The following is a 14,635-nucleotide window of genomic DNA, read 5'->3' as shown; positions in this document are numbered from 1 at the left end:
AGGGGCTAGAGAGATGTTTCCTGGGATAAAGCATTGTCTGCACAACCCTGAAGGCCAGAGTTAGGAACCCCAGCACAGACAGAAAGTTAGGTGGGTGTGGCGGCCAGCCAGTGAACCCAGCACTCAGAAGACAGACGGGGAATCCCTTGGGCAAGAGAGGTAGCTAGACTAACTGTATTAGCAGGCTGAAAAATCCAGTGGAAGACTCCACTTCAGAAAACACAATGAAGTGAAATAGAAAGACACCGACTTTAACGTCTAGCCTCTCAATGAATGCACACACATATACCGAACAATTAAAAATATATCCAAAGATTCTCCTTCTTAAACGATTCAGCTAAAACTGATACCTAAAAATACAGTTTGAAGAGTAATGAGAATTATTGACTGATCTACTGATACACATATTAAGGTGAGTTATAATGGGTAAATGCACTTGTCACTAACCCTGACAAGCTGGGCTCAACCCCTGGGACTCACACAGTGGACGGAGAGGATGATTCCTGTGACCTCCATATGCACTGCCCTCAATAAATGGAAATCTATGCAATAAACTTTTGAAGAGAAAAAACTATGGAACATTTACATAAATTAATGTTCCCTTGGTAAGAGCCATATCACACCTGACATATCTCTACAATACTCGTATCTCACATGTTCTTAAGACAGAAATACTTTACAGATGATCTTCACCAGGAAATCCAATTCTAGTCATCAGCTGTGTAATAAGATGCAACGGCTTAGGCTGAGGCTATATCCAGAGGGAGGACACTGGCCTAGCAGATGTAGGAATCTAGGTTTCATCCCTAGCATCATATATATGCATATAAAAGTCAAATGCTCTAGTACGATGATTTTATAATGGCATAATTTCATAGTATGATGTTCTTATTATTGTATATAGTATATCTAAAAATGCAGGGATTAAAAATAATATTCCATTGGTATTCAACTATCTGAATGGTTCAATTAGCTGATCATGATTAAAATAAAATTACTAAAAAGTTACACCAGACACTCAAGAGGAGAAGGAAAGTGAGTCTGTGTTTGTATGTATATGTAGGTCTAAGTTGCCACACGCAGGTCTATGTTGGGAACATGGGGATGCAAATTTCAATTTCATATTACAAAGTCAAGTCAAACACAAATCCTGAGTCATCTGAAAAGATATTAATTAGAAATACATGGACAAGCAAAACCTTAAAAATCTGAAACAGGAAAAAGTGGACCAGAACTTCTAAACATTTGTTTTTGGCTTTTCTTTTTCTGGGTATGGGTAGGTATTTTGCCTGCATGTATATCTGTATACCAGTGCCCACCATTGCCAGAAGAGGGCATTGGATCCCCTAGAACCAGAGTTAAAGGGGGTCATGACCTGCCACGTGGGTGCTGCTAACCCGCCCAGGTCATTTGGAAGAGCAACCTGTGCCCTTAACCACTGAGCCATTTCTTTCGGTCCCGTCAATTTTATTTTTTAGCTTTCGTGTAATTCCGGCTGGTCTCAAAACACCCTAGGTCTCAAAACCTTGACCTTCTGATCCTTCTGCCTCACCACTCAAGAGTAGGAGGGCATCACCATCACGTGTAGAGATTTTTTGTTTTGTTTTGTTACACACTTCACATTGTTCCTTATTTTGAACTGTGAACTCCCTTTCCCTAGCTAAGCATTAAATTCTCAACAGCACACATTAGGGGAAACTGTCTCACCAATAGTCATAGCTCTCATCCCAGTTGTCAAAATGTACCAGGAAGCGATTGTCCACCATATCTGTTACCGTAGCAACACAGATGAAGGAAGGGTTCTTTTTGTCTACAGCCTCGAGCTTCATTCCAACCCGAAAGCCTGACGGGATCGCTGTCTATGGAAACACACAGATTTAATTAGAGACAAGCACACTTCACAGCAGTGAGATCTACATACTCTGTGCCCCTGCTTCAAGGACAAGCATCTTCACCTAATATGAAATGCTAGGCCAGCCTCACAGTGGGGGTGCTTTCCACCGGCAACAATAAACATCGAAGCTCTACCGTACTTTCAATTAACTATCTGAGCCTCAGAACGAAAGCGTCGTCGGCAACCTGGCAGAGTTTAAAGTAATTCATTTCAGTGTGTGTCTTAACACCTTAGTTAGGAGATGTATGCAAGGCAGGCAAGTTTCACTCACCACGCAGCTGATAGTCTGGCCTTTCTTTTTTTTTTTTTTCCTTGATTACAGATTGGACAATGAAAATTATTTCCCACAAAAGATGCACTAGATGGTGTTAAAAATGTGGAGTCGTACAAATTCACTCCCACCTCTGAGCAGATCCCTCAAGCACTGTGTGGAAAGTAGGTCACCTTCGCTTAGGAAAAGCTTCAAGCTCTGACTACTTCAGGTTGCCACTACAGACAGTTCTTATTCATAGCGGCAGCATAGGAGCTGGCTGTTAATTCATGCTGTCATTAGGACTATGACGTATTTTAAGGTAATCCATAGACTATCAGTCGTCTGGGATTTACAAGGAAAACAATAGAGGTTCACTAAGTTAGTGCTTGAAGGACAGTGATGTGTAAAGAACCCTCACCATTTTTTTTTTGTGGAAAATATTCTAATCTCAGAGTAGGATACTTTACTTGAATATTCATTACGTTAGCTATAAAATAATGCACACCATTTCTATCCTCTGATAAAAACCCTTTGTTTCCAAATGAAGCATATGATCACTAGTCTAATGCTTTAAGTAAACAAATGCTACCTTTTACTTTACGTAAAAGTAAAATTATCTAGCTACAGTCACAAAAATATAAGCAAGTATATCTGAAAATGTTGCAAGTCCTGAGCGAATTAAAGAGTGCAAATAATACATAGAAAACTTACCATATATTTGAACCCTGAAATTATATATCACTTATGGCCATAAATATCTGACTATTCTCTAGAAATAGAAAACTTAATTGCCTCTCAAATACCAACCCATGGCCTAAGATTAGGGTGTATGCTAACCATGACCAGAATGCAGCGATGGTTCACGGCAGTCAATCACACTGTGATGTAAGTTATCACCAGGGAAGCAGCCATGGGGCAGACACAGCAGGCTGCTGAGTGTCCAGCAAACTGACCTTCCTCCAGGGAAATGTCTTGTCAGAGAATAGATACTGACAAGGCAGTATTTACATTCCGGTGATTAAGCTGGCTGCCCAATTAAGAGATAATAAAAGAGACTGACCATGTTGTCTCTCTCTCTTTTCACTCTTCTTTCAAACTGGTTTACGTTCGGTTTAATCAGAGAGCATTTCTTCCATTAGATTTGTACCTGCAAACCAGATGCCTGATAACACTGGATGGATAGAAAGTTTTCCCCATTGCTGATGCTTGTTCCACGTGGAGGGAGCTCTGATAGTGATGCTGCTGCCCCTATCCTTCCATTCCCTGCTGCCTAAAGGATGAATCTAGGAGACGAGGATGCTTGTGCTATTAAGAGAGCCAGGCACGCGTTCTACTCTGCTGAGGGTCCAGGGCTCCCTGGTGTTGCAGGGGTGACGGGGGATAAGAAAAAGCAACTTTGATTCCAGGGCTCGGCATCAAGAGGCTCATTTGTCTGCAGGGAAAGGCTGCGTTATGTCCTCCTATCTAGTCCGTGTCAGCTATAAGGATGACACTTTGTTTGCCCCTGTCCTAATTAGGTCACATCCTGGGGAAGGAAAAGTGTAATGCATAAGGCTGTCTCAGATATGCCGTGGGAGGAACACAGGATAAAAACAGAAAGACAGCAAAGACGCAGAAAATGCATATACATCTGCCTTTGCTCTTGCTACACAAACTGCGGCCAACAAAGCTATGAGCTGCAATAAAGGCATGGTGGAGTCCCTGGTGACCTCCCGCCTGCACACTCTAACAAGGCTGTATCCATCACACGGTGTGACTCCCATCTGAACTGCGCTCCTAGCCAAATAATGGTAACAGTATAATATTCCAGTCGATTTAATTTTTATGTATCTTAATTGTAAGTCACACCTGGATTTCATATTATGTTGGCATACCATTCAATAAGACAACCATAATATGGCTATAAAATAGATATTTACTCATGAAGAATTGAAGCTAATTTTAAAGTTTAATTAAGATACGAGAATTCTACTTACCGAGGCAATAAAATTGATTATAGTTCCTTGTTGTCACTGTGATTTATCCTATGAGACCCTAAAAATAGAATCCCTCCTCCTGAAAGGAAAAGTACTTTGGATACACTTACTATGTTCTGATTTTCAAATAATGACTTGGGAGCAGCCTGGGCTTTGCAGGTCTTCAGGTAGGACTGCCAATTAAATTCTTCTTCTTTATACCCTAAGGGGAAAGCACACGTGGACAGACTTAGGAAACACACAGAGCATCACCAGCTAATTCCCCGTCCTACTCCGCCTGTAGCTGGAACATGTTCAAATCACGCAACCAAAGGATGTTTTTCAATAAATACTTAGCCCACAATCTATAACTGTGTATTTTTAGATCCAGGTTGTATTTAGCTTCAACAAACTATGCTATTGTTTTTAAATTCTAAATGGGTGTGGTAATGATGTACAGAAAAGGCATAAGGAAGCAAATGCATTTTGAAACTGGCAGGTTTTACACTGTGCCTTCTCCCCTTCCCTTTCATAACCCACTAAATAAATGTCCAACCTCACTCTGCATGGTGTGCCTATATATGTCTCTGTCTCTCACTCGTCTCTCTCCCTACCCAGGACCAGCCGCCTTCCGAGACCTGCCATGAGGTCTCCTGGCATGCCCATCCTTCTGTCTCTCCTCGTGGCCTGTTGCAGCCTCTAGGGGAACTGCGCCATCCCTTCCTGGGACTGGCTGCTCTCGGGAACCGCTGCCCACTGCCTGTCGCCACATGGCCCACTGCTGTCACTTGTGACCTGCAGCATTTCTATCGCGCCTCGGGACATGCAGCATTTTTTATTAATCCATTTCAAAGGTAGCCTACTATAAGATCACATCTTTGGGGCTGGAATGTAACTCAGTGGTGGAGCTCTTGCCTGGCATGTGCAGGGCCCCTGAGTTCCATCCCCAGCATAGTGGAGAGAGGAGGCAAAAGTACCAAACTGTTGGCTGAATTTTTGACAACCCCCAAAAAGTTGAAAAGAAGGATATACTACTAAATATATAGGGGGGTGGACTAAAAGTGATAATGTCTGTTTTTCTAATCATAAAACAGGTTAAAAAAAAAACAACAAACCCTGGCAGACTATAATATAAAGGATTCTACCAGGTACAGCCATGCAAGCCTAAGTCGGCACTCAGGAGACAGGAAAGAGTTCCCTTGGAGACAAGGCTTCAAGTCTCAATAAACAAATCAAAAGCAAAGCACCCCATTGCCTAGGGCCCTATATCAATGTAAAGCACTTCCTTACCATGAATGAGACCCTACGTTTGGTCCCTAGCACTAACAAGTAATTTTTGTTAGCCCAACATCTATCCGTGGCAGCTTTTAGTGCTATATTTTCCCCTACGATCTCTAACATATCAAAACTGGTGGGTTCAAGATATAATTCCTCAATTACTCATTTTCTCTCTCTCTCTTTCTCTCTCTCTCTGTCTTTCTCTCTCTCTCAGAGGTAAGATCTACCTACTGTAATTCATCTTGGCTCTGAACTCACTGTAAAGGCCAAACTGCCTTCTAACCCATGATCCTACCATGGCCTCCTTAACATGAGGATTATGGGTGTGTGCATCACATCTGGCTTCTCAAAACTTTCTTATATAATGAACTAGCAGTAAAATTAATGTCTCAAATAGTTTTATTCAAAGCAATGTGTATATATGTGTATGTACTCACACACATGCACAGATAAAACAGATCTGTATATAACAATTGTCTATAGAAGAGAATTTCTATTCGGGTTTTAATCTCTATGCAAATAAGTGCATGGAAATAATTCATTCTCTTAAATTAGATTTTATTTTTTTAACTTTAATAAACATGTTTTACATTGTGAATAAGCTTGACTTAAATTGTCATGAAGACTAATATCTAAAAATTCCAAGTTAGTGCCTGAGAAAGGAAGATTTCACTGAATTTCAAGCATGAAACAACAAGCAGCAGTACCTTTTGGAGGCTGGAGCTTGTGGCCAGTTTTCTCACACCATCCTACAGGGTGGATGTCCAGAGCGTCCGCATTTACCCAGAAGTCATAGCAGTCAGAATATCCATCAAAGTGAAGCTTTATCCGATATCCACAAACCTGAAATAGATCAGCATGTTGAGTAAGTTCATACTCAGTCACACACACACACACACACACACACACACACACACACACACACACACACATTCTAAATGAACATGGGTATCAGGCATGACATATCCTTAGTGGGGTTAAGGAGATGGCCTTGTCAGGAAGGTGTTTGCCACACAAATGTGAGGATCCCACAGGAGGCTGAGTGCAGAGCCAGCACTAGGGAGCACCCAAAGTGAGGAAACTGTAGTTACTGTCATGGAAAGGCCTCTAAAAGAGTCCATTAAAATTCAAATGGTAGAGCAAATTATACAAGGTGAGTCTGTCTGTGAGAAAACTATGTGTGCACTTACATATATGCTGTGTATCTCCTTCTACAAATGTATGGACATATTTACATGTACATACATGCACGACAAAATATTGACAACTATTTCTTCTGGGAAGTGGAAATAAAAAGAAAGGAGCCGGGTGTGGACGTGCACGCCTTTAATCCCAGCATTCAAGCAGGCAGATTCTCTTTGAGTTTGAGGCAAGCCTGGTCTACAGAAAGAGTTCTAAGACAGCCAAGGCTACACAGAAAAACCCTATCTCAAAAAACAAAATAAAAAAAAACTAAAAGGGGGGGGCAGAGAGCATGTTTTATAAGTTTATATGTTTATATGTTTTATAAGTTTATATGTTATATTTTAGTTAAAAAGCATCAATATTTAGCATTAAAAAATTTACAATTAAACTCACTCCTTCCAGAATCTAGAGTCCCAGGTGACACTGGGGTCCCTGGGGAATTCAATCTCTTGGGAAGGTTGAGGGTTCACCTTCACCACCTCACGCCCAGAGGAGCTCAGGGTCCTCTTGTCTACCCTGCCTTGCAGGAAGCTGTCTCTGCTCCCCTTCTACAAGTGAAGCCTTAAATCATTTACCCCAGTCCCTTGTGGTCACAGCACTCTGAGCTCGTCCTGACTCTCTTGTCCTCTGCAGTGCTGTGCTTTGGTGAACAACCTCCTACATTGTCAGCCTCACTGCCTAGAGACAGCTGTCCAGCTCTGCCTTGCCTTGAGGCTTTACGTTTTCCATAGCTGGCTCCCTTACTCTGTTCCTCCAAGGCTTGGGCCACAGGGTTACGCTGTCTCTCACCGTGGTCATCCTCAGTTCTATACTTCTAGTCTGTCCCCTCTCATTAAGACCCTGAGCCCCAGTTGATTGACAGATACCTCTTCTCCATTCTGAGGACTTCCATATCCTTTCTTTCTTGTGTCAGACACATGCTCCTATGGAACTGGTTCCCACCAGGAACTGCCATTCCTTTCAGCTCTTACGTGAAAGGTCTAACCCTAGAAAGCCTTCATCTTTCCAATTCCTAGCCCACCTCTTCCCAAGATTCCTAGGGTGGATGTTTCTGGGAAGCAAAAAATAAGGCAATTTTCATTATTCATAACCTCTGTACCTATGAATTCACTTGCTTGTTAAAACTTATTTCTAACCGAAAATAACATACTTGGTGCCAGTAGAGAGGTGAATACTGAATGGCAGCAATATGAGTCAAACAAGATCCAGGTTCCCAGCAGGGACTGACAGGGCCTTCTCCTAGGGACCTTCCTCCTGTGAATAAGTACCCCACAGAGTGTCTGTTTTTCACATCCCCAGCCTTTCTGTTGGTGATTTCACTCATTAACCTCTGAGTGCCCAGAACCCTATGTCAACCTAACAGAGAAAAGGTGTGTAATGGGACCCTTATTCAAGCCTTATGTGGTGCTTTGCTGATGAATGAGAGCTCAGTTTTAACAAAACAATAATATAGTAAACAAGGAATCATCAAGCAAAAACAAGTATGTGTCCTGACCAAAGTACTGTCACTAGAGGAGGTAGGAATCTAAGCCTACACTTCCTGTTTACATTTCCTGTAGGAGCAATGGTTTCCCAGGAGGTAATCTGAGGGATGTGATGACCAAGAGAGTCACAAGAATCAACTACCCGGTGGTAATCCCAACACAGAGGAAACTGAGGCAGGAGAATGTGTGAGGCTAGATTCTGCACAGGAAGACTGATGACAAAAGAAATCAGCTCTGATGGAATGCTGGGCTGTTTCCACTAAGGATTGCCTAGCTTCCTTCCTCATTATTCATGCAAATCTTTTCTGCCTTTCCAGCAACACAGTCATCTCCATTTCTTTGACAATTCTTCAACACCTGTGTCAAGGAAATTAACCCATCTGCTTCTAACAGGCAGGCCTGCTGTGCTCAGGACCCCCATCCTTCCTTTACCCCTTCTTCCCCTGCAAGCACTGTTCCAGGAGTAAAGCCCCAAAGCCCTCAGGTAACAGGACTCCACCTGCTCTTTCGCCCTCTCAGGGCAGGGAGTAGATTAAAATAAAAACAAAAGCCTTAATCAGTCTTTGGTCAACAAATTCTCACTCATTTTTAGGAAGATTAAAGAACTGGTAAACTCAAGGCAAGCCAGTCAAACCTAAAATGACCTCAGCTCAGCAAAATGAAGGAGACGGAGGAGGCTCCATATTGCTTTGCCCTGTCACACACACAGCAAAGAGCATGACAGACAGTGTATCCTTAACGGTTCTCATTCAGGAGTTCCAGGGCTAATAAGCAGAGATACTTGGTAATGTTGGGGGATGGGGACAGGTTCCACTATGCAGTCTAACTTCAATTTCACCATCCTCCTGCCCATTCAACTGATATCAATACGCAAGCAGTTGAAATGAGCAAAAGCAATTCTGTGGGACAAGAGTTAGTCAACTAAGAGTAGCCCACTTTCCAAAACCAGGTTCCTCCTCACCTTCAACCAGCATCAACTCCTGACAGTCATCACTAATGGCCAACCACCAGTATCTTTGTATTGTCCCTATGCGCATGCTCTATGCTTCCCCCAACACACTCCACAAGGCCCAGCATTAGAGCCTGGTTTGCTCTAATTTGTTTTTCATCTTACTCAGAGGTAGCTATTTTGCATCCCCAACTTCCTAATAAATCTCTTGCACAAGGTCCATGGCATGGTATGATTTTTGTGGCATTCCTTGGCCACAGTCACGAAGACACCCTTTCATTGCAATACCCTTTCAAAAAGACCTGATGGTGAAAAGTAAATGTGTATATGTGTCACAGACACAGAAGGCAGAATATGACAATGTAACATTTACATGTAAAGGAGGAAAACTGAGATATACAATCTGATGTGCAGAGAAGGCATCTACCAGAAGCAAGTAGTAAGGGTGATGCTTTCTGGGATTTGGCAAGAGGCAAATGGGACAGCAATCAGTACTACTGTACTCTGAAGTTTTTTACAAAGAGCAAACAGCTCTTATAAACCTTCAAAAACAAGAGTCAAGGGCTCAGCATATAGCTTGGTGATAGACCGGTTGCTTAGCAATGTGAACCTCTGGCTTCCATCTTCAATACCACAAAGAAGAAAACACAGTCATTAAAATCCACCCCCACTCTCCCAAGGTCCTTTCTTTCACAGATATATCTAGATTGCTTTAATCTAGACTTTCTGAATCTTCAAACTCAAGCCTTTCTCCAGATATTTCCCTTAAACACCCAGGTCCAGGACACCATGGCCTTATCTTCACCAACAGCAGCTGGCATTGGTACTGCTCCTTCCCAAAACCCCATCTACAAGACAGCACAGGACACACAGAGTGCTCGAGGCAACTATACTACTGTGACCACCACATTGCGCTGTCTCTGTTCTGCAGGATACAAGCTTCTTACAATCCAGTCACCGACACAGCCCTACAATAACCAGAGCTAGTGCCTGCACCTTACTCCTTTGGAGAGAGAAGGTTTTGAAAGACCCATAACCCTATTTCAATGAAAGAAGTAAGGAGGCTACCACAGGAGGAAAAACAAATTTAAAAAAGTACTCTCAGTAATAATGGACGTGTGGTGCGTGTGCACGCATGTGTGTATGTGTTGCTTGGGTTCTTTTCTCAAAAAATGGAAGAAGTAAGGAGGCTACCATAAGGGAAAAACAAATTTAAAAAGTACTCTCAGTAATATAATGGATGTGTGTATGTGTGTGTGCGCAAGTGTGTGTGTGTGTACATGTTGCTTAGGTTCTTTTCTCAAGAAACATATAGTATGGCAAAGTCTATGGAATCAGATGGACATTGTTTCAAATTCTAGATCTATCACCTTGCAATTGTGTGATTTCATATTGACTACTTGACCTCTCTGGCCTCATGTCCCTTCCTATGAAACAGGGATGAAAAAAAATGGGTTTCATAAGACATTATTTCATGATGATCAGGAGAGATAACATACATAAAAAACACTAAACATCCTGCTTCACATGATGTAAACATTCAATCAAGGACATTTCTTTTTCATCATTAAGGCCCTGCAGTTATCATTTTATTTTCCAAGCAAATACAAAACAAAGCTCACCTCAGCCACGGTGAGGACACAGTACACAGACTGATGCTCCGGGTCCACACCTTCTAGTTTCATTCCGACTTTGAATCCATTTTTGTTATATGGAAAGGATTGGTGCTGCAATAGAAAATGGCAGCAGAATTACATAATCACCAAAGGTAAACAATTAGTCAAAATGTAAACAGTTACTATTTTTAAAGAGTTCTTAGGGCTGGGGATATGACTCAGTGGCTAAGCAAGCACAAGTAGGGCCCTGGGTCCTATCCCAATTATCCCAAAGATAGCTCTTATCAAACATAGATTCATAAACATAGAAACATAAACAAAAATTCAAAAAGGACAGATGAAAGGTGAAAAATTCACAAAGGTTATAATCAAGTCATAAAACAAAATCTAATGATTTATAGCTTTATCAGGCTTGAAGAGACAGTCAGCCTTGCCCACCAGAACCACAAAAGATACATTTCCCGTTAGACTGGTGAAGACCAAAGAGCTTGCTGACTCTGTGCTGGAAGGCCCTGCGAAGGCAGACTCGGGCATGGACCACTGGAAATGAAAAGTCTGGACAATCAGTAGCAATTTCATGCTATCTACACAGAATTGAGCCTTCTGGCAGCAATTCTGACTCTGGGAAAGTACCTAATGGAGATATTGACAGATATGTAGAATGTCATCACCCTCTCTAAAGTCTATATATCTGCCTGGAAGCCAATAGAGAGCGACTTAAAGTTTTACGGAATAAATATGTTAAAAATACTATAGTTTATCATAAAAAGAAAGCTGGAGGGATTGATGACCCAAAATGAAATCATCTCCGAACTGTAAAATTAAAAAGCAAGTTTAACAAAGTCATTTTAGTTTAACCAGCCATTGTCACAGGGCAGAGAGGTGCGTGTATGTGCTTATGACATTCCAGGAAGGAAACGTAAGAACTAGCAATACTGCCCCTTCAGCAAAGACAAATCTAGTGGTTAGGAAGACAAAACACAGGGTCATACTTTTGTCTTTCACTACTGACACTTTAAATCATATAAGTTCATGTAATTTATAAAAATGTAAAAAAGTGGGGATGGAGAAATAACTCAATAACTAAGAGCACTTGCTTCTCTTACAGAGGACACAAGTTTGGCTCCTAGCACCCACATCAGGCAACTCAACCTTCTGAATCGTCAGATCCAGAGAATTTTATCGTCTGGCTTCTACAGGCAACTACTCACACACCCACACACAGTATTAAAAACAAATCTTTTTGAAAAATATGAAAGTCTATTTGGTAAAGGACCAAACTTACAGAAAATAATTATCCGGAACAAGTTGTAATTTCTATTACATTTCTCAGGGCCGATGTACTCACGCTAATGTCCTTTTGTTCATTCATAGATAGAAAGATACCCATGGAAGGTTTATAATACATTAAGTCATTTATGAAGGGTCAGCAAACCGCAGTCTGTGTGCCAAATCTTGTCCACCACAGCTTTGTAAATAAGATTTTACTGGAACACTGCCATTCCTGCTAATTTACATGCTATCTATGGCCGCCTTCATGCATATTATGTAACAAGCTCTATTATGGCAACAGACTCCAGATGCCTTAAAAGCACATGACCCTTTCTAGAGAAACTTTACCAAGTCCTGCCTGAGTCAAGTGGCAAGAGAACCTAGGTAGAACTATATCTACTGTTTACACTTTCAAGTGACTTTAAATTACTTACGATGGAATATTCTTATCAGTAGTAAATCCGCTAAACCATTTCAAAGGTTTCCTAACAGGACGTAAATCTCAGTAACTCACGTCCGGCCCCTCATAATTAGACACAAAATGGGTCCATGAGTGCTTCAGTATTAGTATTCCCATAGTGCAAAATGGGTGACAGTGCTGACATTGTGAGCATCTGTGAGTGTGGACGTGTTGTACTCCACTCTGTGCACACCCTAATCATCGCTGCCTTTTGAGGGATCGTCCATGTAACACTCTCCCTGAGAAACTATCCCCCGTCACACTTCCTAAGCAGACAATGGAAATGACGATATGAGTTCCGATGAGCTCCCTGCTCCTTTGTCTTTCCCCACAGTGCCTGGAGAACTCGCACCTCTTTGAACAGCTTTGCCGGCACTGCCACAGCTTTCTCCTCCTCCAGGTAGGATGCCCAGCACCAAGTTTTCTTGCCTTTAGGAGGCAAACCTGAAAGACAGGAAACCAAATGATGGACTTTCCGAAGCTAAGAAATCAATAAAATGTTCCAGGACATCTCTTGCGCAAATACTATGCTTTCTGGCTCTTCCCGCTCCGTGGCTGACAGTTCTCTTTTTTTCTGGTTCCTCTACCATAAAAACAAGAACTGAGAAACGAACTGTGGTATAAATATCCAGTTGATGAAGGCAGAAGAAAATGGAAGAACTCGGAACACATGAAAAGTCCAGCAGGAAGCCCAGAGAAGCTACAGGAAGTCACATCTTCCAGGAGCAAGATGTGTAAATATGCTGTTTGTTTGTTCCCATGGCACCTAGAAATTGAGGACCGAGAAAAGGCTAGTGCACTGAGTGTTTAGGGAATATCTGCTATTCTTGAAAATGAAGAAAAACACTGATGTGGTGAATATCATATTTATTACGTACAAAAAAATGCATATGTGATAAAATAAGATGCTTTTGGATTAAACGTGACAAAGTGCTGAAACAAGAGGAGGGATGAGACAGGTTGACTAGGAACAACACTGGAAGCCCTTGTGGGTCCACAGGGATGCACAAAGCATTGGGCAGCTCACAAAGGAAGGAAATTGGAACAGTTAAGGGGAAAGAGTGATAGGAAGGACAAGATCTACTAGAGCCAAGGGTTTGGAATTTCATCCAGAGAAGATATTAGGAGGAAAGGAGAGAAAGACTTCAGAGTGAGGAAATTTCATTTCATGCAGAGTAACGAAGGGATTTAATTTACTTCCCTTAATCATGGAAACAAAAAAACATCCACCTGAAAGAATATGGCGGGTCTGCTATGAGCTAAAGACAGGTGGAAGGAACTTACAGTTCCTTCTGGGGGATCAGTGGAAGAACCAACAGGGAGTGTCTCCAAGCACAGAGCAAGAATGCTGGGCTTCTGGGCCCACAGCCCTCTCTTTCAGGGAAGAGTGTGAGCACGCAGGTTGGTAGCTGGGCAGTACAGGTCACAGTGACCTCACCTAACCTCCATCAAAGGCCTGGCAGGGCATTTGCATTGGGTTGTGTGGAGTAAGGCTGAGAGGAGCTTATATAGAAATGACCAAAGAAGAAGAGTTTATCCAATTTAACAGCAAAGAGAAAGGCTCAAACTGGATTTCCCAAGAGAGTAAGATGTAGCCTCAAGGAAAAGAAAAAAAGGAGATCACATGACAAGGCCGTGTTTTGAGAGGGCACAATAAACCTAACATCTCGGGAAATGAGCAAGAACAGGGGTTTGGGCAAAGGGGTAGAAGCAGGAACTGGCATCTTGACGGATAAACCAGCAAACGAAAGAAGGTATTCCCTACACACGTGGTAACAACTTGAAAACTGGCTGCCTTTCCTGTCTAAGCTGCTCCCTCAAGCCTCCATGTTTATGGAGGAAACTTCATCAGAAAGACTCTAAGAAGTACTCTATAGGGGTGTCGAGAATCAGAAAGTCCGATACTGCTTCTCTGAATTTCGTCTTGGGGCCACCAGGTTGGCAGGTTTTACATCACCAGCTTACCCTGCTTTAAGACGGTTGAGTCTCCACGTCTTTTCCTCCTGGCTCTCTGGGAACCCCTCAGGATCCTTCCATCTTGCTTGTTCTCCTACAGAAAGAAAGAAAACCTTTGGCTTCATGAGTTCATGAAATTGGTCTCAAGGAAAACTTAGAGGGCCGTCTGGAAGCTTTCTGCTGTTGACCTTTGCTTCTTGACTTCCAAAGCAGCAATATGGTCCACTTGAGACCATGTTGCTTTTGAACTGAACACTATCAATTGCTGTCGGGAAGAGTTCAAGTCCCGCTCCCTCCTCCTCGGTGTCTTGCTGTTCCTCAGATCTCACTAGT

At 42.2% G+C, this 14,635-nt stretch overlaps 1 protein-coding gene across 13 annotated transcripts in view; it reads right to left on the bottom strand.

Moving 5' to 3' along the window:
- L3mbtl3 (L3MBTL histone methyl-lysine binding protein 3) overlaps positions 1–14,635 on the bottom strand; it is a 108,732-nt gene that overhangs the window by 57,611 nt on the left and 36,486 nt on the right. For all 13 annotated transcript variants that reach the window (XM_048425082.3, XM_048425090.3, XM_085689710.2 and 10 more), the window contains 6 exons: positions 14,312–14,396; positions 12,699–12,790; positions 10,621–10,725; positions 6,088–6,223; positions 4,234–4,325; positions 1,708–1,859 (listed from right to left, as the gene is read on the bottom strand). In XM_048425082.3, coding sequence (XP_048281039.1) covers positions 1,708–1,859; positions 4,234–4,325; positions 6,088–6,223; positions 10,621–10,725; positions 12,699–12,790; positions 14,312–14,396 — 662 coding nt within the window. The remainder of the gene's footprint in view (positions 1–1,707; positions 1,860–4,233; positions 4,326–6,087; positions 6,224–10,620; positions 10,726–12,698; positions 12,791–14,311; positions 14,397–14,635) is intronic.

Source organism: Myodes glareolus, chromosome 1, assembly GCF_982192425.1.
Source record: "Myodes glareolus chromosome 1, mMyoGla1.1, whole genome shotgun sequence".
NCBI lineage: Eukaryota > Metazoa > Chordata > Mammalia > Rodentia > Cricetidae > Myodes > Myodes glareolus.
Note: the sequence above shows the minus strand (reverse complement) of the source record. Positions and strands in the feature narration are given on the sequence as shown.